This window comes from Cenococcum geophilum (assembly GCF_001692895.1).
Source record: "Cenococcum geophilum 1.58 unplaced genomic scaffold K441scaffold_17, whole genome shotgun sequence".
In the NCBI taxonomy this organism is placed as follows: Eukaryota; Fungi; Ascomycota; class Dothideomycetes; order Gloniales; family Gloniaceae; genus Cenococcum; species Cenococcum geophilum.
This window is the reverse complement of record NW_027137575.1, coordinates 116,894-139,463: the sequence shown is the minus strand read 5'-3', so window position 1 is coordinate 139,463 and position 22,570 is coordinate 116,894. Positions and strand designations below refer to the sequence as shown.

At 42.8% G+C, this 22,570-nt stretch overlaps 5 protein-coding genes across 5 annotated transcripts; 1 reads left to right on the top strand and 4 right to left on the bottom strand.

Annotated features, from left to right (window-relative positions):
• Window positions 1-1,524: 1,524 nt before the first annotated feature.
• K441DRAFT_557210 (putative tryptophanyl-tRNA synthetase) lies at window positions 1,525-2,811 on the bottom strand (the record flags this gene model as incomplete). Its single annotated transcript, XM_067643368.1, has 4 exons — window positions 1,525-1,982; window positions 2,029-2,147; window positions 2,202-2,317; window positions 2,368-2,811. 4 exons carry the CDS (start codon window positions 2,809-2,811, stop codon window positions 1,525-1,527), a joined length of 1,137 nt encoding a protein of 378 aa, XP_067504699.1.
• Window positions 2,812-3,078: 267 nt separating this feature from the next.
• Window positions 3,079-4,127, top strand: K441DRAFT_676702 (BAR-domain-containing protein; the record flags this gene model as incomplete). Its single annotated transcript, XM_067650987.1, has 6 exons — window positions 3,079-3,091; window positions 3,142-3,238; window positions 3,295-3,368; window positions 3,425-3,572; window positions 3,624-3,682; window positions 3,733-4,127. 6 exons carry the CDS (start codon window positions 3,079-3,081, stop codon window positions 4,125-4,127), a joined length of 786 nt encoding a protein of 261 aa, XP_067504698.1.
• Window positions 4,128-4,425: 298 nt separating this feature from the next.
• On the bottom strand, window positions 4,426-5,679 carry K441DRAFT_75768 (uncharacterized protein). The gene is made up of 3 exons (XM_067654434.1): window positions 5,501-5,679; window positions 5,286-5,412; window positions 4,426-5,218 (listed from the first exon to the last, which is right to left on the bottom strand). The coding sequence occupies exons 1-3, from the start codon at window positions 5,564-5,566 to the stop codon at window positions 4,725-4,727; spliced, it is 687 nt and encodes a 228-aa protein (XP_067504697.1). The 5' UTR covers window positions 5,567-5,679; the 3' UTR covers window positions 4,426-4,724.
• Window positions 5,680-8,604: 2,925 nt separating this feature from the next.
• On the bottom strand, window positions 8,605-12,386 carry K441DRAFT_485684 (TPR-like protein; the record flags this gene model as incomplete). Its single annotated transcript, XM_067641931.1, has 6 exons — window positions 8,605-9,504; window positions 9,567-9,701; window positions 9,753-10,764; window positions 10,818-11,410; window positions 11,461-11,918; window positions 11,984-12,386. Coding segments are annotated over 6 exons (3,501 nt in total), but the record flags the coding sequence as incomplete, so codon positions are not given.
• A 5,209-nt stretch (window positions 12,387-17,595) lies between these two features.
• K441DRAFT_609446 (uncharacterized protein) lies at window positions 17,596-21,747 on the bottom strand (the record flags this gene model as incomplete). Its single annotated transcript, XM_067645512.1, has 16 exons — window positions 17,596-18,043; window positions 18,095-18,325; window positions 18,377-18,552; window positions 18,604-18,732; window positions 18,791-18,936; window positions 18,986-19,121; window positions 19,178-19,624; window positions 19,678-19,794; window positions 19,846-20,274; window positions 20,326-20,381; window positions 20,429-20,564; window positions 20,615-20,783; window positions 20,840-21,041; window positions 21,098-21,271; window positions 21,384-21,641; window positions 21,684-21,747. 16 exons carry the CDS (start codon window positions 21,742-21,744, stop codon window positions 17,653-17,655), a joined length of 3,258 nt encoding a protein of 1,085 aa, XP_067504695.1. The 3' UTR covers window positions 17,596-17,652.
• Window positions 21,748-22,570: the final 823 nt, after the last annotated feature.

Below are 22,570 nucleotides of genomic sequence, written 5' to 3'. Positions count from 1 at the left end.
GTTATCGCTACGAAAATTGCAGAAGATACCACGCTTATAAGGACGGACATAAGTTCTATCTATCAATAGCATGAGGCTGGGAAATTAAGGGTCTGAAGAATACTATTTACCGAATGATGAAGTGGGTTTTTTCCTTGCCTGAAGAAGTCATAAAGGTACTGACGGTCGAGTTTAATGACCATAACAAGAAATAGACCGTCTTGGTATGCAATTCAGCTGCAGATTTTGGAGGGACTGAGAAAGCTGAGAGAACTTAGAATTACAACATCGAATATGGTATATCACGCTCAACGGAAGGAAACACCTCGCACCGATTCCTGAATCTATAACCGATGTTCTAGATGTGGGTGTGGGACGGGCTGCTGGGCTATAGACTTTACAACAGCGTACCCCCCTGCGGAAGTTACCGGTACAGGCTTGAGGTATCATTCCCTATTGCAGTAACGATTTAATTATGCCGACAACGAGCGGCCCAACACAGCCAGCTAATGTTCCGCCTAACTGCACCTTCTTGGTAGATGATGCAACGGCCGACTAGGCTTTCCCAAAGAAATTTGACTGCATCTATGTTCGCATGACATCGATTGGTATAAAAGATTGGCCACATTTCTTTAACGAGTGTTTCAAGAGCCTGAAACCAGGTGGTTAGGTGGAAATGCAGGAGTGGAGTGCTCCATTTGGATGTGACGATGGTGCGGCACCTCTGGATGCTCCTTTTATGAGGCGGGGATTGAATGGGAAAGGTGTTGTAGCCAAAACAGGCCTTGATGTCCGAAGTCGCCAAAAAGTTCCCAAGCTGTTTAGAGCAGGGTGGATTTGTCAACGTCCAAGAAACAAAAACAAAATGGCCACTTGGGCCATGGCCAAAAGGCAAGCGCGAAAAGTAGATTGGAGGGCTGTTCTTGAAAGATATGCTGGAGGCGGTGCGTGGTGCCAGCATTGGACTATACACAAGAGTGCTTGGTTGGACAGAAGAGGCTGTTGATGGATGGCTAGAAGAATTTATAAAAGACATGCTGGATATTAAAAAACATACCTATATGCCAATTGAAGTGCTAGTAGGACTACTAGTTGTGATTGATATACTAACGTTGCTCAAAGACATCTAGAAGCCAGAAAACCACGGTAAATAAGACAACCATTCTTCAAGAAGTGTAGATGATATGGTACGGATAGTAATGCCATTGTCAACAAATTCCACAGCAATGCAAGGTTTGCGAGGGGTCACAAGGCTTATATCTCTTTACCGTAATTTTACGATTTCTTCATCTAATTCTAGAACCACTGTCCCCTAACAAATCCTATAGGTGAGATCCAAACAGCCGATAGAGGAATAATGAAGTACTCCCCTGAATTTTTGCAATCAGGTCGTGTCCGGATAGAGAGGAGGTTGATCCCTTTTGTAGGAAATTGTGTGGCTTGTAGAGATTACCTTTGCAGAACATAGGCATATAGTACACATCGCCGAGAGTTTTTGATCTAGGGAGTGCTGTAAACCGAGCATCAGTTTACGGCCTCCCCTGCTTATAACCCTAACGCTTCCCGGACCAAGCTCATTGTGGCGTTAGCATTCGCAGAAGCCTTGTGGGAGCCTTCATCGCTAATATCGCCAAGTAAGTGAGCATCTGCTCGCGTAAGCTCCTCATACTTCATCCGAACACTATCAAGCTGTTCGTTCACAGTGTCGATGACTTTCTCTTTTAGAGCTCGCAGCGATAGGTCACGGCAGTCATGTGCTAACGCTTCACAAGAGTCTGCGAGAGTCTCGTCTAAATGATACATAATATGTATTAAGTTAGACACTCCGGGCCGGTTCGCAGGGTCATAGGTCACGCCGACTATTGAATCAGTTAGAGCAGAATTTATCTTCTGCGATATTTCATCCCGAGAGTCAGTGATAAGAATCCTGGACTTGGGGTCTTCGTGAGACTTCGACATTTTCAGGTGAGGTCTAGTAAGGGACATGACACGTCTTGCGGGGGCTGCATCGAGTTAGCGCGAAAGGCATGGGGGGAGAAGGGAACGTACACAGTATGGTCTCTGGTGGCACGAGAACATGTTGAAAGTTGTGATTGAAGCCATTGGCACACTCTCGGGCGAATTCAAGGTGCTGACTTTGGTCTGCCCCGACAGGTACATGAGTAGCTCTTTAATTCATTAGATGAGAAATGAGACAAATTCACGGCAAGAACCAGACTCACCGGTGTACTAGAATATCTGCTGCTTGTAGGACCGGGTAGGAGAACAGGCCAAGTTTAAGCTTGGTTCTGGTGGACGGGTCAAGGAGTGAGGAACTTTCTGGAAGGGCTAATTTACTCTGCATGTACGTGAGCTTTTGAATTCGCTTTAAATAATACCATTGTATACCTTCCATTGGGTCATTCGGGACAGATAGCCCATGGACGCATAGCAGCTGAGTATCCACATCAATTCGGAGTGAGCCGCCACGTCAGACTGGTAGAAAATGATAGAGCGTTTTGGATCCAAGCCGACTGCCAAAAGGGACGCAAGCATTTCTCTACGCCATTGCCGCAGCTGCACTGGATCCTGGCGAACTGTAATAGCATGTAGGTCGACTACTGAGTAGAGGATGGTGGCATTCGATGGTGCTTCATTTTGAAGCTTGACCCATTGGCGCAGCGCGCCCAGATAGTTGCCCAGGTGTGGCACACCGGTTGGCTGGATACCAGAGAATATTACTTGAGGCCGCGCAGGTGCTATAGACGAGCTGTGGCGGGGATGCAGCGAACGAGTGGAGAAGTTGGTAGTCGGTATGGCAGTCGAAGCTGCTCGTGGAATCGGGCGCAGCATCTTAATAATTTTCTATGAATATCCAAGTGGCCGAAAACGTTTCCCAGATGGCTTCGTCATTTGCACGAGCCACAGCCACAACCAGACTACGTCGCCTTCCACCATAACCACCCTATACACAGCTTTCTTGCGGATTTGATCTGCCTGCATAGGTACTGTCACTATCCTAATAATTACAGTCAAAAAACGCCTACATCTTAAGAAGCAAGGTCTCGGTTCTGATATTTTTGAACCCAACTCCCGCATCTGACACAGACCATTGCCATCATGTCGTGGACAGGTCGGTTTTCCTCTCACCCATATGGCTAATGGCTAACACTGGAGCCGTAGGCTTCAAGAAGGGTGTAAACCGCGCTACTACTCAGGTGTTGATGAAGACCGGCCAGGTCGAGAGAACCAACGACCGCGACTTCGAAACGGAGCACAGGTATTAAGCCCGCGGCTGATCAAGGTCGACACTACTGCTGAACCTATACACTCTAGGCGTTTTCGGACAATGGAGGCTGCTGCAAACAAACTACAGAAAGAAGCCAAAGGCTATCTTGATTCTCTCAGAGGTTAGCCAGCTGTTCCACATCCTTTTTACGATTATATCACTGACTTGTTCTTGCAGCCATGACTGCCTCCCAAATGCGCATCGCGGAAACAATAGATGCATTCTATGGGGATGCCGGCGCGAAGGACGGCGTCAGCCGGAGCTACAAACAAGCAGTCACAGATCTTGATGCCGAGACAATAAAGGCTCTCGATGGACCATATCGGTATGTTTCTTCACTAGGACAACTAATTTTCCTACGCTAAAATTTTGGCAGCACAACTGTTTTGGACCCAATACAGAGATTCTGCTCATATTTCCCCGATATCAACGCCTGTATTGCTCCCGCCCCGAACGCTTTCTCCTTATGCGCTGACCTCGCTCAGGTATAACAAAGAGAGAGCACAAGCAAATGGACTACGACAGGATGCGTGCACAGGTCAAGAAACTGACTGACAAGCCTGATAAGGACGTAACAAAACTGCCACGAGCCGAAAAGGATGAACAGCTAGCCAAAGCAGCTTATGATCAACTAAATGAGACTTTGACTACCGAATTACCCCAACTCATCGACCTCCGCGTCCCATACCTTGACCCAAGTTTTGAGGCCCTTGTTAAAATACAATTAAGATTCTGCGCAGAAGCATACTCGAGAATGGCCCAGGTGCAGCAGTATTTAGATGCTGATACTAGAGACCAGTATGCCCAGGGCCAGTTAGATGCTAGAGTTGAAGAGGTACTACAAGAAATTCGAGATTTGAGTATTGCTGGCACTGTGTAGGTGGGTGGTCTAGCTGATGGGTGTGTTTACGTTATTGTTTTATTGGTCCGTATGCTTTATTGCTCTATGGCCATGTATTGTCTGAATATGAATTTTCTGGAGGGTGTTCAAGGCGTTTAAGCCGTCCCAGAGACCCTGTTCACAACATATCATGACACACGTCGGATTGAATCAGCTTTAGCATTCAAGAGAGATCACACCAAGTACCAATGTGTTCTGTGAAGCGTCCAAAAGATGGTAAACTAGGAGGGGGAACGATAAATACCGTTATTTAAGGCTATTCGTAGCTTATGTGACATGACAGATTTGGAAAGATGCTTGGCTGGAGACTATGCTGAAGACGCCAAATAGAAGTGGAATACCAATGCTTCCCAGGAACGCCAGTGAAATGCAAAAGATCGCACTGTGCGCTGATGCCGAGCCCGAAAGAAATCCTGGCCACCGACGCCGCGCTTCCAGACAATAACAGGAATGGAGAGTTTCGTAGAGGGGAAAGACATGTCTCCGCTTATCGACCTCGAACCAATAATTATCGGTGTGAAAGAGCCTAAGCCAAATCTACTAAAACCGTATGGGACGGTTCTTGCTATTCAGACGTCATAGCTCTTCTTCCTCTTCCTCTTCCTCTTCCTCTTCTCCACTCGCTGTGTCCGATTCCATATCCTCATCTTGATCCTCCATCTCCGAGTCGCTTCCTCCAAAACTCTCGATGTCTGAGTCCTCCCAGCTCATAGTATACTCGTCATCCTCTTTTGCCGTCTTAAATGCTGTTTCGTGCGTTGGGATAACGTAACCAGGCGGAATATCTTGCTTGCTAGCTTCGAGATCATTCCTAACCATTTCCTTATACTGTGGGAGATTCTTGCGCAGCATGACGCCCGCATCAACGTTAGCTGGAGAGGACACTTCGGCATCATCAAGCAATGAGAGTACGGAAATCAAAACGGATTCCACGCGCTGAACCGGTGACCAGCGTTCCGCTGGTAGCTCACCAGACATTTCATCTTCGCCAGGAGCATGTAAGATGGAGATGCAAAGGCGACCGTCGGGATAAATGTTTGGGTGGTAAAGAGGACGCAAGAATTTGAAGTCTAAATGCAGGAAATATCAGTCACGGAACTCCATGTGGTAGAATGCTGTGGTGGAAGGTTTTATTACCAGGCGGGCTATATGGATAATTCTTAGGGAATGACATCTTGGCTTTTAGGTAGCCCCCGTAGTAGAGAGAGTCAGGGTTCAGGACGATTAACGCAACGCTCCACTCGAAGACGTTGTCATTGATAAGCTGGTCACAGCGAGTTAGACAGATATTTAGAGTAGAAATCGCTCACTAAGCATGTTATGAAACTGCGGCAACACTCCAAGGAACTCACCTCGACGTTAGTCCATGGTTCCTTTGAGAGTGCTTTAAACTCGTTCATTAACAGCCGTTCAGCCATATCGAGTTGTGAATGTGTGGAGATTAAGGTTGAAGGACTCGAAGGACTCGAAGGACAGCAGTATAAGATACCGGAGACGGGATTCCAGGCAAGTCAGTGTTCGGTGAGGCTATGATTCAGCGTCTAGTACGCACGGCGAAGCCGTCAGTGACAGCGCAGGCGGGGCGTGACCAACAGGGTAGCGTTCGCTTGATCGTCAAGCGGCGAGAAATAAGGCTGAACCGAGCTAGCGAGATGGCGAGATGGGAAAGCTCTGGAGCGCTTTGGCAGATTTGCGGCGATAAAAAGGTAGAAGAGCGTTGAAGCAACTAGGCAGTGAGCGAAAACGTTGAGCAAGTGAATTTGAACTCTGCCAAGAGAATTTATTCGCTGTGGTATCAACGTATTGCTTTTTGTTAGCACCTCAGTTCCATAAAGTTTCTTTTAGAAAGTCGGAGACTTCCACTGCGATTGTGACGTATTCTGTTCTCCAACAATGTGGGATTTCTTATACCGGTGGTACAAGTGGTGAGAACCACTGAACTACGGAATGGCCACGTCGAATAGGTAATCGAAAATGATGAAATCGAGGGGTCGCCAACGCATCGAGGCCACCCATGGACATCTTAGCGCCCATCACACGAAATATTGCCTTCTCCTACCCGTTCCGATCCACGCCCTGTTCCTTCTTTGGGAAAGAAACTCACAATAGCCTAAAATCCAGCCTATCGTATCAATAGTTCCCCTTGATTTTTGAACCCTCGAATTCAAGCCCACGATGAGTCTGTCAGCCCCGAGCGCTTTGTACTCGGTTTTGGTTACGATGCTAATTAGAGACCTTTGAGGATTTGGGAAGTGCCCAACAACGAAGTAGGCACCCAAGTATTCGTTTCTTGAATTATTTTAGCAGATTGACGGCGGGTCGTGAAACATCCTCACCGTTGATTGAAAAATTACTCTGCAGCGGCTTATTTCTTCCCACCATTGCAATTTGGGCAAAAGTGAACCATGCTTGAGCTGCTTACTCTTCTTATCCACAGCAATGCTCTTAGCCGGTGGCGCCATACTTACTGCTTATATATTATTTCGAAATTGGTGTAACAAACAGGCAGAAAATTATTTTTTGGGGGAAGCTCTAAAGTTTTATATTACCGCCTTAATGTCAGGGTGCGGTTCTTATAAATCAACTTTCTAACTCTCTGCTCATTCTACCTCTAGACACCTCGGCAGACAACCCAGGCTCCAATGCCCAGCAGATTGCACATTAATTTTGCACAGATAGGCATGCAAGATGTGTTCTATCTCTTAACTTGTTGATTCAGGCGCAACGATATCGATAAGGATTAGCCAATAGGAGGCCCTCATTCGAACTTTCGTGATGAGAACTGCAGCAACCGTGAGGTTATTCAAATTGCCTGTAGATAGCTATCTAGGCCTAGTCCTTAGAGTTGAGCTTTTGGTGCGAGGATCCTTCCATTTCACATAGTCGATGTCATTGGATGTTCTAGGAATTTTCTGCCATTGATTTGGGTGTAAATTGCTAGCTAATTCATGCTCTGTTGATGCCTCGAGTACACGGTATTCCTGCACGGTCCTCAAGCTGGCCTCAGCGTTGCGCCTCAACGGGTTAAGGGATAAGATGCCGAGTGATTACGGTAAGACTTTGCGTATTCAGGTAATGTCTCTAGAAAGAGTAGTGTCTCCAATCCAACATAGCTTCGTCAAATTATACTCGGAACTATGTGACTCAATGGGCCAGAGGAGAAAAAAACACATGAGCAACAACTGGTAACCTCAAGAAGGGAGCGCTATTGCGATCTAACGAGAGTACGGGGACTGGGAGCCGCTGATCAGATACAGAGCAACCGGTTAGTGAACCAATAGAAATAAATCATGGGGTTGTCTGGATAGGCCGTAGACTACTTCGTATATATAGGGGAAAAGTAATATTAATAGGAAAAACCCCTAGTATATTTAGGGGGAAGAAAAACCATATAAGCCACCTTAGTAGGATTAAAAAAGCCCCATTTAACCGTCTCCGCATATAGCTACGGCCCTAAACAGCTGCTTAGTAGCTACGTCCTAATCTCCGTTAAATCTTAGATTTCCTTAGTAACCGCTACTTTCGTCTTTTAGCTTATCTATAGCTAGGATTTACTACGTCCTAGCTAGGCCTTACTATATACCTATAGTACTTTCCTATACCCTAATTATCTCCTATTCGTACTATCTCTTATAGACTATTATTTACTATATATGTCCTATCTCCTCCCCCAAAGCTTATTAAAGGCGTAAAGGGGATTTTTCTGTAACTATAATACTAAAAGACTGGGTATCTTTTATCCCTTAACCCGCTGGCGTCCAATGGAGTAAGTGGTCCGTGCAGAACAGCAAATCTAAACTAGGCGAAAAGTCGGGTGCGTTGGTCTAATTGGCTAATTTCAGTGGGTTAAGGGATACCTAGGCCCTAGTTACTAGGCCTTCTCTAGAGGGGACTAATCAGTAGAGAGGAGATCGTAAAACCGTATAGTTGCTATCTAGGCTGCTAGGTGGTATTAGTGCTCTTATCAATATTGATTTAATATTCAATATGGAATATAGTACGTAGTAAGCATAGTGTTTTAATTGAAGGCGGGCTCCTCCCCTCCCCGGTCTCCAGTTTTCCTGAAGTTTAACATACAGGATCCTAATCGCATGGCCACATCCGACTGTGAGCCCTGCGCTCAACTGTAAGCCGGGTATCAATATGAGAATAGCTTACTCAAATTGTAGAGTCAAAATAGCTATCTTACAAGAAATTAAATCCGAGCCATCTAAATCGCTAGAATTCTCATGGGGCATCTGTTATACTTTGCAGTTCATGTGCATCCCCCTGAATGCTAGTGGCTGATGCATTCCCAAAATCTTAATTGAAACATGGATTGGATGGTAAATCAATCAGATTCCGAATCGTTGTTCATATCTCCATCGCTTTTATTTCCACGAGTTGCGGCCTCCATCATTGACACATCACCTTCTCCACTCGAAGCTGCGAGGCCGTCGGCGGTTATTGTATCATCTTCATCTTCATCGTCATCCTCATTAATAACTCGGGCTGTTTTACGTGGCCTTGCGATTTGGTTCCCCTGGCTGGCTGCGTCGGTATTGCTCTTCGTGATGTGCTTTGTATTTCCATCATGTGTTGATTTGGCGTCACCTTCGCTGTCGCTGTCGACAATAAGCTCGTCGGACTTGAATTTACCGACATTCTTGGATTTCCTCTCTAGTTTCCTCTTCTTTTGCCGAGGGCGGTCATCTCCCGATGACCCTGGGGATTCGGATGTCACAATGCTTCTTTGCCTTGATCTGCGGCCGCCACTATCGGTATCGCGACCCTCAGTATCGGAGTCTGTGGCTTCTCCTTTCTTCTTCCTCTTGCCACGACCTTTCGCCTTTGCACTTCTCTCCCCGCGCCGTGTCTCATCCTGAGCGACGAATTCCTGGCGCCTTCTTTCCTCTTCCGCTCGTTTCTCAATGTACTCTCGGTCCTTTTCTTCCATTTTTTGCCTTCCCTCTGCGATCTTTCGTTTCTGTTCAATTGCGGCTTCTTCTGCCTTGCGTTTTTCCACTTCTCGCCTCTTCATTTCTGCTTCTCGCATATCGCGCGCTTGTTGGAGCCTAGCCGCATTCTTTTCGTCATACTCCCGTTGATTCTGGATGGCACGTTCGAGCTGGCGTCTCATGGTATTTCTACCCATGTTCGCGCGTTGTTCGATGTCATTTTTGGGGAACGGAGGATTTGGAGACCGAGCAATAGCACTAAACGACTCTATTGCATCATCTAAGCTAGTTGCCGCAGCTTCGACTTCGGCTAGTGTTCGTTGTGCTTCTGGTAATGTGTAGATTAGCTGCGCAATTTGTATTTGAACGAAGGCTACATTGAATTTGAAATGGATTTGTTCGGGGGCTACTTCAAGAGCCTGTATGAATAACAATAAGTAAGTTTGGGTAGTAACAGGTCAAAAATAATGGAGTGACGTACGCGCTGAGAGTATTCCAAGGACGTTTTCATTGCTTGGATGCTTTTCTCTTGTTTTCCCCGTAGAAGCCAGACCCGACCGAGACATGCTAGAATTTGTGGGTCGCGGGCCCGGTCCTTGGCCAACGCTGCTTCGTACTATAGATTGTTAGCTCCAAATTATCCGAGACCATTGATATATGTACGAACATTCTCAATGGCACGAGAATACTGCTTAATTTCGCAGTAGGCATGCCCGAGGTTAATAAAGACGCTGGCATCCTTCATCGTTTCACGAACTTTGGTAAATATCTGGACAGCAGTTGCGAAGTCCTTCTTGTCTTCCACCAGGGCGATTGCAATACCTTGAGCTGCATAGGCATTCCGCGGATCCAATTGGAGTGCTTTGTCAAAAAATTCAACGGCTTTCTCGTACATCTTCCGACGTTTATCCTTGTCTTGCTCCGTATCTCTTCGCATCTCGCGGGCAATTGCAAGCCAGATGTTGCCCATGCCAGTCAGTGAATAACGGTCATGCTTATCGTAGTGTTGTAGAGTGTGTTTGTAGTGTCTTTGCTCCTGGTCTTCTGCGATGTTCGCGGTCCGCTTTTTAGCTTTGCTGAGATACCAACCATAAAGCGAACGGACCTCAAGGTTAGCGGGCTCGGCCTGGTAGAGTTTTTGCACAGCTTTGGGACCTTCTTCGGTCGGACTCTGGCGTAGTGCAATATACGCTAGTCTGGTGATCGCATCGGTATAGTCGCTATGACGGTCGAGGAGACCTTCGTAGACTCTTCTTGCTTCGTCAAGCATTCCTTCTGCTTCGTACGTACGAGCCAAGTTATAGCTAATCGTCGTAACAAGGGCATCCGTATCAATTGACTGGTCTTTTTCACCTACTTTAACGCAGGCATTAAGCGCTGTCTGAAACAGCTCGCGAGCCTGACTGTACTTCTCAGATTGATATTGAAAACAGCCCATGTTATTTAGAAGCTGCGGGGGGAGAAATTCGCGCAAAGCTGCTCTGAGAGCCGTCTCATCCTCTAGATCTTGGGGGTGATCATCCTCGGGAATCTCGTCCAGTTCCATCTGCTCTACTTGCTCTAAACATTTCAGGCTTTTGTCTGGATGATCAGTCTCATAGAGCCGAGCAAGATTGAGCAGGACTGATGGGTCGGGCGTGACTTTTTTATTCGAGTCTTGCCATGATTCTAGGAATTTTCTGCCATTGATTTGGGTGTAAATTGCTAGCTAATTCATGCTATGCGTACAGACTCTAAAAGAGTGATAGCTTTCTTTAATTCATTCGATTTGTCTTCCTTGGACTTTGCGGTTTGCGCAGTAAAAACGTCCTCTGCGTATAATGTTCCAAGCAAAGTCTGTGCTTCAACGCTCTTTGTTTGCTGGCTGAGCTTTTCTAGACGGAATTTAGCACCATCGAAGTCTTGCATAAGCACCTTGATCTGCGCGGCCCCGAATTTTGCCGGAATATAGCCCCGGTCATCACCCCCTCTAGCTTGGTCAGCTTTCAAGTAGTAGTCATTTGCCTTGGAAAGTTCGTCGTTGTAATGCTCCTTCCGTGCCAGCAAATACCAACCGTCGCTTGCAATAGCATTAACGTCAGTAAGCTCAATAGCTCTTCGTGCAAGAGATTCCACCCTGTCCATCCCTTTCCTCATCAGATAATAACCACCAAAGGTAGCACATGTGAGAGGAAGCTTGTCGTCTAATTTAAAAGCCGGAACAGTGTATTGGGTCATTGCTTTCTTGTAAACGTCGGCGAATTCTGGGTCGGATGTGGAATATTGGGAGCTTAAGTGCAGGTTATACAGCCCTAGCAGAATGAGTGCGATTTTCGATTTGGGGTTCTATGAATGATATTAGTTGAAATCCAAACTTGTAAAGTTCACCGTTGTACCAGTTCCAAGGCTCGTTGCCAAGCAATTTGAGCATCATCCTTGTATCCAAGCTGCCAGAAGCAACAACCAATACCAATGCGAGGATCCGGGTCTATAACATCTGGAGCGCGCTCAAGTATAATTTGATATGTTTTCAAAGCATCTGCGAACTTTCCCATCGAGTAGTGCACTCTTGCTTTCCCCATCAAAGCCATTATGTTCTTCCCGTTGGATGCTCGAAGCGCGTCTTCAAAGCATTTGGCTGCTTGTTTCAAGGTGTCCATCCGTTCAGAGCTGACATGGGACCCGGAACTCAATTTTGATGGGGGCTGCAGTGAGGCGCGTAATAAATAGAGCACGCCACGAGCCAGGAAGAGTGGAGGATACGAGGGACTTATTCGGGAAGCATCATTCAATACGCTTGTTGCAGCTTGAATATAGAAATCTTTTGTCCTGGCTTCTGAGGGTAGTTGTCCATCTGATTTTAATCAGCACTTTTTTTCACAGCTCGCTAAGAGTACCACGGGATTACTGGATACATACCTGGCTTGACCCGAGGTGCTTCACGGCACTTCAGAAGGTATAGCCAACACAGGCCATTCAATATGCTGAGTCTATCGTCGGCTCTTCCTCTTGCTAGGGCACTTAAAGCCTTGGTCAAGACCTCGATGGCGACATCGGGCTTCCGCTGTTTTGCATAGCCAAGGGCTACGACCATCCACATGCTTTTCGCTGCATCTTCGTTCTCCAACAATGTGCAGAGCTCCGTTGGATCATCCTGAATATCATCGTCTAAGGAAATTTCGACATCGATTGGCCCATCAACCTCTGCGACAGCAACAGAGATGGCTTTCGGCACATCAGAGAATCGAGAAGGATGGGTGGAGATGTTTGAGTTGCTATGGCCGTTGATACCGTTCGGCGCGCTATCGCGCATTGCGGCCATGTTGAAGTAGTTCTGGGTACTCACGCTGTGGGAACGATGGCTAGGCGCGCTTCACCGTGGCAAGCGCTATGATGTGGAGTGCGAACAGTCCATCTCTGGATCCAATAAGTTGGATGTAAGGCGCGAAGAAAAAAAAGAAGCGAAGAATAGAAGTTTCCCAGGTTAGCATATGAAGTCGCGCCTCGAACCCCAAAGGGCCAAGGGATAAACTTTGAAGCGGCATCTCTAAACCGACCACACCTTACCTCAGCAAGCTCAGACCATAGAATCAATTAGCGGATATTGCTAACCTTTTTTGTCAAAAAGTTGATTCTATGGTTTGAGAGACTTTTCTAGCGTTTCTTAAGCGATCAGACTTTGTTTGTATATAGAGCAGTTACAGTACTAGGAAAAAAGTCTCCGCGTCTAAGCGATTTTACACCAAAACTCACCATATTCACAGTATAATTACTATTACTTTAAATTATAAATTTATTTTTAAAAAAAATCAATAATTAAAAATAGGTAACGTATGTGATGGGGTTATGAAGGTGACCCTAGTTATGAAGGTTTTGAACAACAAAATACTTAAAAATACAAATTTGGTCGCAAATAACCAGTAAACCCCATTTAAAATCACTGCATTATTATTAGGGAGCATTAAAACCATAAATATATATATTAGAGTCTATACAAAGTCGATTTTTAGTGTTTTAAAGTTTAACTGACCACCGGTGGCTGCAGAGGACTCTTCTGCCTGCTTGTGGACCTCATCCGCGGTTAATTACATAGGCTGTAAAATACGCACCCGTGCTTGCGCATACGCTAGTTTAAAACTTCCTAACTTTTATTAGGGACCTCTATAGAGCAAGATTATTGCTAGCAATTACTGCCTTGCTAGCTGGAGTAATACAATATTAATTAATATGGGTAACTTAGGAAGACTAATTTGCCTTAAAGCTGCTGGCGGAAAGTAACTGGATTAACCTTATAGGCCTTCGCACAGGTCGTATAGGCTTCAGCGCCTTTATAAAGGCTTATTGTTCGCCAGGCTATTAAAGCTGCTTATAAACGATCTTCTGTATCTAGAGCATACGGCCAGTAAGACATAGCTTTAGTAATATGGAGTTCTGTATGGGGAAGTAAGGAGAAAAGTCAATATGTTTGATGTTCAAAGCGGCAGTATATTTTAGGTAATATTCTAGCCTAAATAAGAAGGCGGTAATGTAAAACCTTTATAACTAGGGTCACCTTCATAACCCCATCACATACGTTAGTATTTCTAAAAATCTACTTACCTAGATTTTTATTTAGTAAAGAATTAGTTTAGATAAATATACTTTAAAGTTAAGTATTATAAAATTTAAGCGAATTTATATATAAAATGCTCTTTTTTTTTACTTTTCTCTAATTTTAAAGTATATTTATCTAAACTAATTCTTTATTAAATAAAAATCTAGGTAAGTAGATTTTTAGAAATACTACCTATTTTTAATTATTGATTTTTTTAAAAATAAATTTATAATTTAAAGTAATAGTAATTATACTGTGAATATGGTGAGTTTTGGTGTAAAATCGCTTAGACGCGGAGACTTTTGTCCATTAACTGTACCTTTTTTTTTACGAAATTAATCTACACCCCTATAGCAGCTATTATCTTAGAAATACCGTTAAATTAATCCGTGGGGGCAGCTCTATAATCGATAAATACATCTACCCTATTAGTCCCCGCGATATTAAGTAGAAACCGCCGCTAAATAGATAATATATTAATAATTAAATTACTCGCTCCTACTATAAATATAACATTAGTTAACTAGCGGACGCCTATCTATACGTCCGCAATACGGATATAAAAAAGCAATAGCCTTATTAACCTTACCTAGCTACTAGGCCTTACTCTCTCCGCAAAGCGTAAGAAGCTAATTTTAAAGGTCCTATAGCTATCGCCCCTAGTCTATTCTATAACTCCTCTAAGTTTAATTATTTAACACCTAATACAGCCGCAGCTGTTTTATTACCTTATTTAACCTCTTCCCTCTCTACCTAGTAAGTTTTAGTAGCGGTATAGAGTAGATTTACTTAGATATCTATAACTTAGTAATTGGCGCGTAATAAGGTTTAAGTAGGTATTACACACTATAACGTAGATGCTATATATCTGCTAGGCTATAATAGGTTATTTAGGGTGGCTATTATAGATCTCTATAGGTTTTATATATATTAGCTAGTATTTAATAGAGTTATATATAGTTACGGGATTCTTAATAACGGGTTTTTTAATAAAAACACCTAAGTAATAAAAATAATATATGTTGGTTAAGGGGGGGGTTACTTAGGCAGTCTCTTTAAGCTTAACGATATGCACGTAATAGGTCACGTGACAGCGCGCGGGCTATCTTTTTAGGCTACCAAGTCCCTTAAATTCTTCTTTATAGAGTATTATATATATTATTTCCACCTAATAGGTTATAAGCTCTATTAGCTAATATTTTATTTTTTTAGTTAACTAGTTAATACAAAGCTATAAATCCTTAAATTTAGACCCAGGTACGGTGAAATAGAAATTTATAATAAACTAATAAGGATTAACGCCACGTAAGATATAGGTAAGCCGATTAATTATATATTATAGCGGACATAGTATAAAAAAAAGAAGGAATACTATAGCTTTTTGGAACTGTTCCTGCATTAAAAGGGAAGAGTAATTACGAAGAATGGTATTATTAAATTATATAACAACTTAAACGTTAAGACCTCCTACTACTTATATAAGGTACGGCTATAGAGCCACCTTTAGATACGGACGAGTTAGAGATTGGCGTTATAAATAGATAATGGGACTTAAGATAATAGAGGGCGCAGTATTAGAATTAATTTGTAATTAACTTATATACTAGGCGAGCCGCGAGATTCTATTAAAGACCTATTTAATTAATTTTAATTACTCTATATAGCGTAAGGTCTTATTTATAACTACTAAATATAAAACTAGTGACTTAATTTTAATTGTAAAGACTATACCTTGCTTAAAGCCTATATAGAAGCTTTTAGGTATAATGAAATTAAACGCAGTGTTAATGCTAATATTGAGAAAGTAGGTATATGCTCAATTACTTTACGCTATAGAGGAGAAGTTTCCTATTTAGATAGTTAATTATTAAGAAATAGCTAGGAGAGTTATAAGGGAGGATAAGCTTATTATAATAGAGAAACTAGTAAGCGACCTTATAGATAAGAGTTATACTTAACCACCTCTATTATAATATTCTTAGTTAGCAAAAAGCCACCTAAAGAAGATTAATTAAGACCTAATATAGAAGGATTGACATTATTAAGAAAGCCTAAGTTCTGGGTATATTGCAAGAATAGACATTTAAGTAGTAAAGAGAAGTGTTTTTATCTCTATCTAAACCTTTAATATCTAGCGTAAAAGCCTTCTAATAAGGATATACTATATATATATCTACCTTAGGAATTAGAAGTAACTATATTAAATCTAAATCCTTAAGTTGGGATAACGGGTAGAGGCTTAGTAGGAGGCCTATTTATTAGTAGCATGGCTATAGCTAATAATTTAAATAATAGTAATTAAGATAATTAGTTTCTTAACCCCTATTCTAATATTATAATAGGTAATAATTAAAACAAGTTCCTCTATACCTTAATCCACTATAACGTGTCCCGTACCACGTCGCTATATAGCAAAAAAAAAATAGAAAGTAATTGTAAATTTATTGTAACTTTTGCGGGATCTAATATATATACTCTTATATCTACCTAGCTATATTCTAGTACTATTGGCAGCGGTATAGGGGCTTAGTGCACCTCTACTACTAGGCTGAGCGTACTTATTAGATATAGGAGATAGGGAATAAGGGGCCTAGGTTAGGGCCTTAGGACAAAACACCTAGTTCTATAATAGTTTAAATTCGTCCCGCTATTTCTTTATAGTAGAAATTATGCTATAAGTAGGAGGACCGTAGGCGTATATATATATAAGGCATTTAAATAGGAGTAAGGGTAGGCATATAAGACCTTACGGCAATCTTACGGCAATCTATAATTAAGTAGAAGTATAGTATAAATAGTAGATAGGGTAAGATAGGTAATTAGGATACTCCCTTACTATAAGGGCGCGAAGAGGCTTTAAGGAAGATTTGAAGGAATAATATAAATTCTATCTAAATTTAAGGGTATATAGCACTTGCAGAGTACAAGACGTTATATAAAAAAGAGAAAGGAATAATAAGAGAATTATATAATTAAATAGTTAGGGGCTTAGTGGTTAATACGTGCGTATATACGCACGCGGTCTTTAATAGACTTTAGTAAAATTCAATTAATCTAGCAGAATTCGGCAGAATTCAGTTAAAGCGTCAAAATTTATCTGTTGAGTATTTTACTAAGACATTCCTACTATAACTAGGCTAGTCCCGTTATAGTACCCCCCCTTTTAGCCGAAGGTCTAAATAATTTAATTTTAGTTAAGACTTATAACTTATCGCGTATTATATTTTTGCGTTAGGTAGCAGTATAGGGTTTTACCAGTTCTAATTATTAAATAGGCCAATTAGGATTTTATATCCCTAAAATAGAAAATCGCTATTAGCTTAGTTAAGGCGGTAAGTAGAACTAATATCTTTATAGTAAGTCTTAGTAAGGCAGATCTAACTAATTAGATAACTTTAACTGGTATATATAAATAGCTAGAATAATTCTGCCCTCTTAATAGAGGGCCTCTTATTATTATAGCGTAGGTATTAAGGTTATAGTTTAAAAGCACGTCGCGCGTATAATGAGGTGGCTAGCTTACTAGGGAACTACATTATCACTTATCCGGTAATATTGGTTATCTAATAGCCCCAAAAACCAATAAAGGGTAGAAAAACTGCACCTTAATAATAAATTCTGAAATTTTATAATTAGCCTTTTATACCTATTTTAAACCTCTTATTAGATTTAAAAAATAATCTATTAAGTAGCTCTAAAAATATCGCAATTTAGCTTGAAATTAGGGGCTAAAACTCTATATTTTAATAATGGCCAGGCTTATTACACTAGAACTTTATTAAAAGTCTTAATGTAGGTATAAAAGGCCAATTAAAAATTTTTGGAATTTATTATTAAGCCGTTGTCGAGATATCAAGGTGCAAAATTTCCACTTTTTGGTGGTTTTTGGGGCTACCGGATGAGTGATATTACCGGATGAGTGATAAAACACGTTACTGCCTTTCGATTTACTCCCTTTCGAGAACACGACACACTATGTATAATACAACAGGTTTCAGCTCTGCCACAAATGTTCGCTCAACTGCAACAGGTGATCGTCCATACTGCGCTTTGCCTGCATCGCAACCTCCCTCCTTGGTGAACTCATGGCATCCGAGTAGCAGAGTTCGACGAGGACCTTCAGCTCGTCATATGAAAATTCCAAGCCGTTTCCCCCCATATCCTTCGCTCGAGCTATGATAGCGTCTGGCCCAGAGGAAAAAAATTCAAAAAATGCGGCACTGCGCGCTAATAGGGCTTTTGGCTCAATGTTCCTTAAATTTTGCTGCAGGACTAGAATATTAAGCTGCATCCGTCCACATCCATTCTCGTTCATCACTTGAACACGAGAAGAGTTCATTAAGATAGCTTGATCCATGAGTTGCCCAAGTCCATTTGCGATAAATCTAAGAATATGTTAACGCTCACTTCGGGAAAGGAAGGGTTGTGATACTTACAAGTGCTGTTGGGATGGAAGGTGATTTGATAATTCTTCATCAAACGCTACAAGCTCTGCATTTAGAGAGATAATATCTGGATCAGGATCATTCAGAAGCTGCTCTAGCTGATATGCGGTTTTGATAGATAATCGAAGTTGGTGTAAGATACGGCAGCGAACTTCTAAATGAAGACATCGCAAGGCCGTTGCAGCTAGTTGCTGATACGACCGCACCACCCCATCAAATGCACTACTTAAGGTTAGAGTGAGCTTTCTAAGACAATGTGATTAGGATACTAACATTGCGGTCTCCTGGTTCAAGGGTAGGTAGACGGGAACTCCATCCGAGCGAGGCTCAGCAGATACAACCATAGTCCAGCGGCGAGTATGCTTTAATTTTCCGGATTCTTGCCGAGAAGAATCTGTGGCTCGATCACTGATGTGTCGGAGATGGCCAACTCTGCTAGCGAGCCATTTCTGCAAAGAGTGAGTTTCTGTGTTGGTCGGGGAACGGTCACAAGATTTTACCATGCTGTTGTGCAATAAACAGAGGCTAGCAATACTTTTACGATCTGTTATCAAGTCGGATTCTTCTAATAGATTATCGTTGGCTTCGTCATTGGTGCTAGAGGTTTTGGACATTAGTAGAGAGATTTCCTGAACCCTTAATTAGACTACCGATATAGATTTCTAAGAATCAAAGATGCATGCTTGCCTGCTCCACAAGCTGTTGTGATGTTTGCTCATCAGCCTGAAATAGTGCAGAAACGACATCTTGTATATCACCACCCCCCGCAAACGCTGCTGAAGCCTTTAGCCGTCTTCCCGTTCGGCGCGTGGCCTGCCCTCGGGTAACTAGAGCTTTAGGGGGGATTAGTAACATAACAAAATATAGCCACAACCCTCGTACCTTTGTACCAGCCATAACATTTATCGCAATATGTCACCATCTGAGTGATGATCAACTGGCTAAATGCTTGATCATGGGGCAGATTATCAAGCATTTTGCAGAATGCTGTTATAAGGCCGAAAATTTTTATAGTGCCCTAAGTCATTAGCGATTTTTTTAAGCTTCTGCGCGAATCAATGGCCTTCTCATTACCTTAAAAATTGGCTTTTTTGAATGTAGTGCCCACTGCGGATCTTGCTGAAAAGCATCAAGTTCGATGAAGGTCTGAGCACACAAATCGACCAGCGTTTCATCAAGTTGTGGATAGAAGACGTTGACAAGGAAGTCATCTAGAAAAGAAGTTAAGGTGCTCATGACAATATCTGAGCTAGACGGGACCACCTCCTTAAGCCGGGTGAGGAAGTCTAGAGACGGGGGGAGAAGAATGCCCATATTGAAGACGCTAGGTTCGACTAGCAATTTGTGTCCAGTCGCGCTTCCATCGTGCATAGCACTGCTGGTATTTACTGAGATGCCGCTAGCCCTTTTCGAGTCTGATACCAGTCCCGGTACTGACGATTTCAAGATAAACTCCAGGTCATCCCTTTCAGCAGCCAATTCGGTGGATTTGACATCCATATCAGACAGTTTGAACATCCTCTGTGAAGTGTTAGTTACCAAAGGGCTGACAAAGATGAAAAATAACTTTACACCTTTTTGCGATCACGCTGGTTCTTTTGGAAAACGCTCCCACTAGAGGGTTGACCTTGGCTCGTTCGGTACGTAAGGTCACCGTCGGTTGCAAGGTAGTCATGAAGAAGAGAACGTATCTAGAGCCCAAGTTAAACGGAAAACGTGTGACTTATGTTTGAAAAGCTCACTTCACTCTGGTAAAGTTTCCATAATTCTTTGAAGCCCCTTATTAATGCAGGGGTATCGGGCAAATCGTCACGGCGTGCTACTCCTGCTACAACATCATAGATAACCCGGTGACCTTCAGCAATGGCTTCGAATCTGGCATAAAGAGTCCAGAGTAGATCATTGAGTAATGATGTCCGTGCATCATCGGCATCGGTAGCCATGGAGGTTTTGCCACGAGTTCTATTAGCGTATGCACGTAATGTACCGGGGTGACGTTGTGCCACTTCGTTGTTTGACTTCTCAACAACTTTGAACAATTCGACTGGTAAGCGTTGCTCAATGGTGTCTATGGCAATATCTAGACGATTCATTCTATTCAGCGCCTCCACTATGAGCCGGATATAGTGAAAAGTATCGGCCTCTGGATTACGGGATGAATCGTCTGTCATCTGGACATGATGAGTAGAGAGTATTTATAACAAGCCTAGAATATTACTCACTACCACAGAGGTATCAAGCTTGTCAAGGAAGTGATAGAGAGTTCTTCCTCGGGATTCTTCGAGTGTTAGCCTGATTCGTTCAACGAAAAAGACATTTACTAACCAATTAAGGCATTCGACCCCTCCGATGAATCGCCCTTGGCTTGGTTGTGAGCATACAGTTTCCAGCGGTCCTCGCAATATGGTGATTTAAGGTAAAGATGACTATGAAGTTCCTCAATCAATATATCCGTCAGAGACTACAAACTTTGTATTAGCGTTTGTAGTACCTCTATTTAAAGACACATACGTGTTCTTGGTTACTGAGATACACACGCAAGTCGCTTAACGCGCCGATACTCTCCATCTCAGACCGTCGAATCATCCTCAGAGCGCCTTGCAAGATCTCGACAGCTATCAAAAAACGTTTCTCAGATATGCGCGCTTCGAGTTTTTCGGGAACAAGCTGTAATTGCTCTCTAAGGAACGTAAGCATCTATTACACATCTACTTAGCATTCCAAAACATGACTTACATTGTAGCGAGCGCTTGAATCATATCATCGTAGTTCTGTGACGAAGTGGCGAAATCTTTCAATTCAGGCTTGGTTGTCGATAGGCATGTTTTCGCTTGGACAAGTGACTCCTTGAGGGTTCTAACACGATGCTGTGACGATTGCAAACTCGTTTGTATCTTATGGAACGTGCCGATGGAACTGTTAAACCCTTGGTGATGCTCTATAGTTTCCTGTTAGTCTCCTCTACTTCGTATCTGAACTTTCGAACTCCCCTACCATTGACGATCGCTTTCAATGCGTTCTGCAACTGCTGATGAGTGTCTCGAAATTGATTATATCGACTGGCAAGACCAAGGGAGCTCGAGTCAAGCAGCTTCAGCGAAATCTGCACAGGAATACATTTGTCATCCGTCATAAAATCCCAATCACGTTGTATGTATTGCAACACCTCTAATACCAAATTAGTAAAATAAAAGCATAGTTTTTGCCAAGTGCTAGAGACATCAACAAAGTCTATAGTCTTCCCATATGGTCTTGGGCTACCGAAATGGCTGCTACTAACCTTCAATCTGCCGGCTTGCATCAGCGTAGCGCCCAGCACCCGGACGACTTCTACTTCGACTCTGATCCCCACCCCAGCTCTTGTCTCCGCTTCGTCGATGGGCTTGTGTTCGTTCGAGGCTAGTGGGCCTTGTCACATGCGGGCCCTGTGCCGGCGGGTCTTCGCGGTCTGCGGATGTAAATCCGCCATATCCACCAGGTCGGCGCTCTTGGTTCTGACGCTCTCCATCATCCTTACCCCGAGGACTAGTATCATTATCTGTCTGGTCAAACTGTCTTGTAGGTCCGTCATTGTAATAACCGTTCGAATAGCCACCCGAGCCATTGGCTCTAGGCCGCGTGGTAGGTGGGACTCGAGACATTGCAGCGTCAACTGTGAATATAACGTAAATGGTTAGGAATGGCGTGATAGCTCATATTGCAGGATCGAGGAGAACCAAGAGAGCTAACAAAAGTGCGTATACTTCTAAACGATCGAGAAACAAAGCTGTTGTCCCTTTCACAGAGAGCATCGTTATCGATAATGGATCGGATTAGGTTTTAGCCGTCCAGGTGCTAACCTTTACCTCAAGGTCAGACCGTAGAATCAATTAGCGGACTTACGTATATCCGCAAGCGGATACCGCTAACCTTTTTTATTAAAAAGTTAATTCTATAGTTTAAGGGACTTTTATAAGATTTATTAAGCCGTCCAACTTATTTTATATATAAGCTTAGACCCCTAGAACTTAGCTACCTCCTAAACTTAGCTACTTAGGCGAATTAAACCCTACTACTTTTATTGTTTATTGCTCGGCTAAGCGCCCGCTAAATCGCTAAGCCGTATATAATATATATAACCCCTAATAATATTCGCGAATATCTATAGCTAAGCCTATAGCTAAGCCGTAGATATTTTTAAATATCTTACTCCCCCTACTAATTAAGTCGCTAATACGCGTGTACTATTAGTCTATTAGGCCAGCCGTACGCCTATATATTTACCCTATATAGTAAGGTTACTTATCTACTTACTAAGCGGTAGATAGGTTAATATACTTTTTTTTACCTCTTTTTCTTTCTTAGTCTATATTTATATATATAATAGAACCCCCTTAGGGCGCTACTTCTCTAATAGCGCCCTATTTTAAGAATAGCGTTAATTAATATTAGCTGCGTAGAGATTAATATCGCAAATAATACTAAACT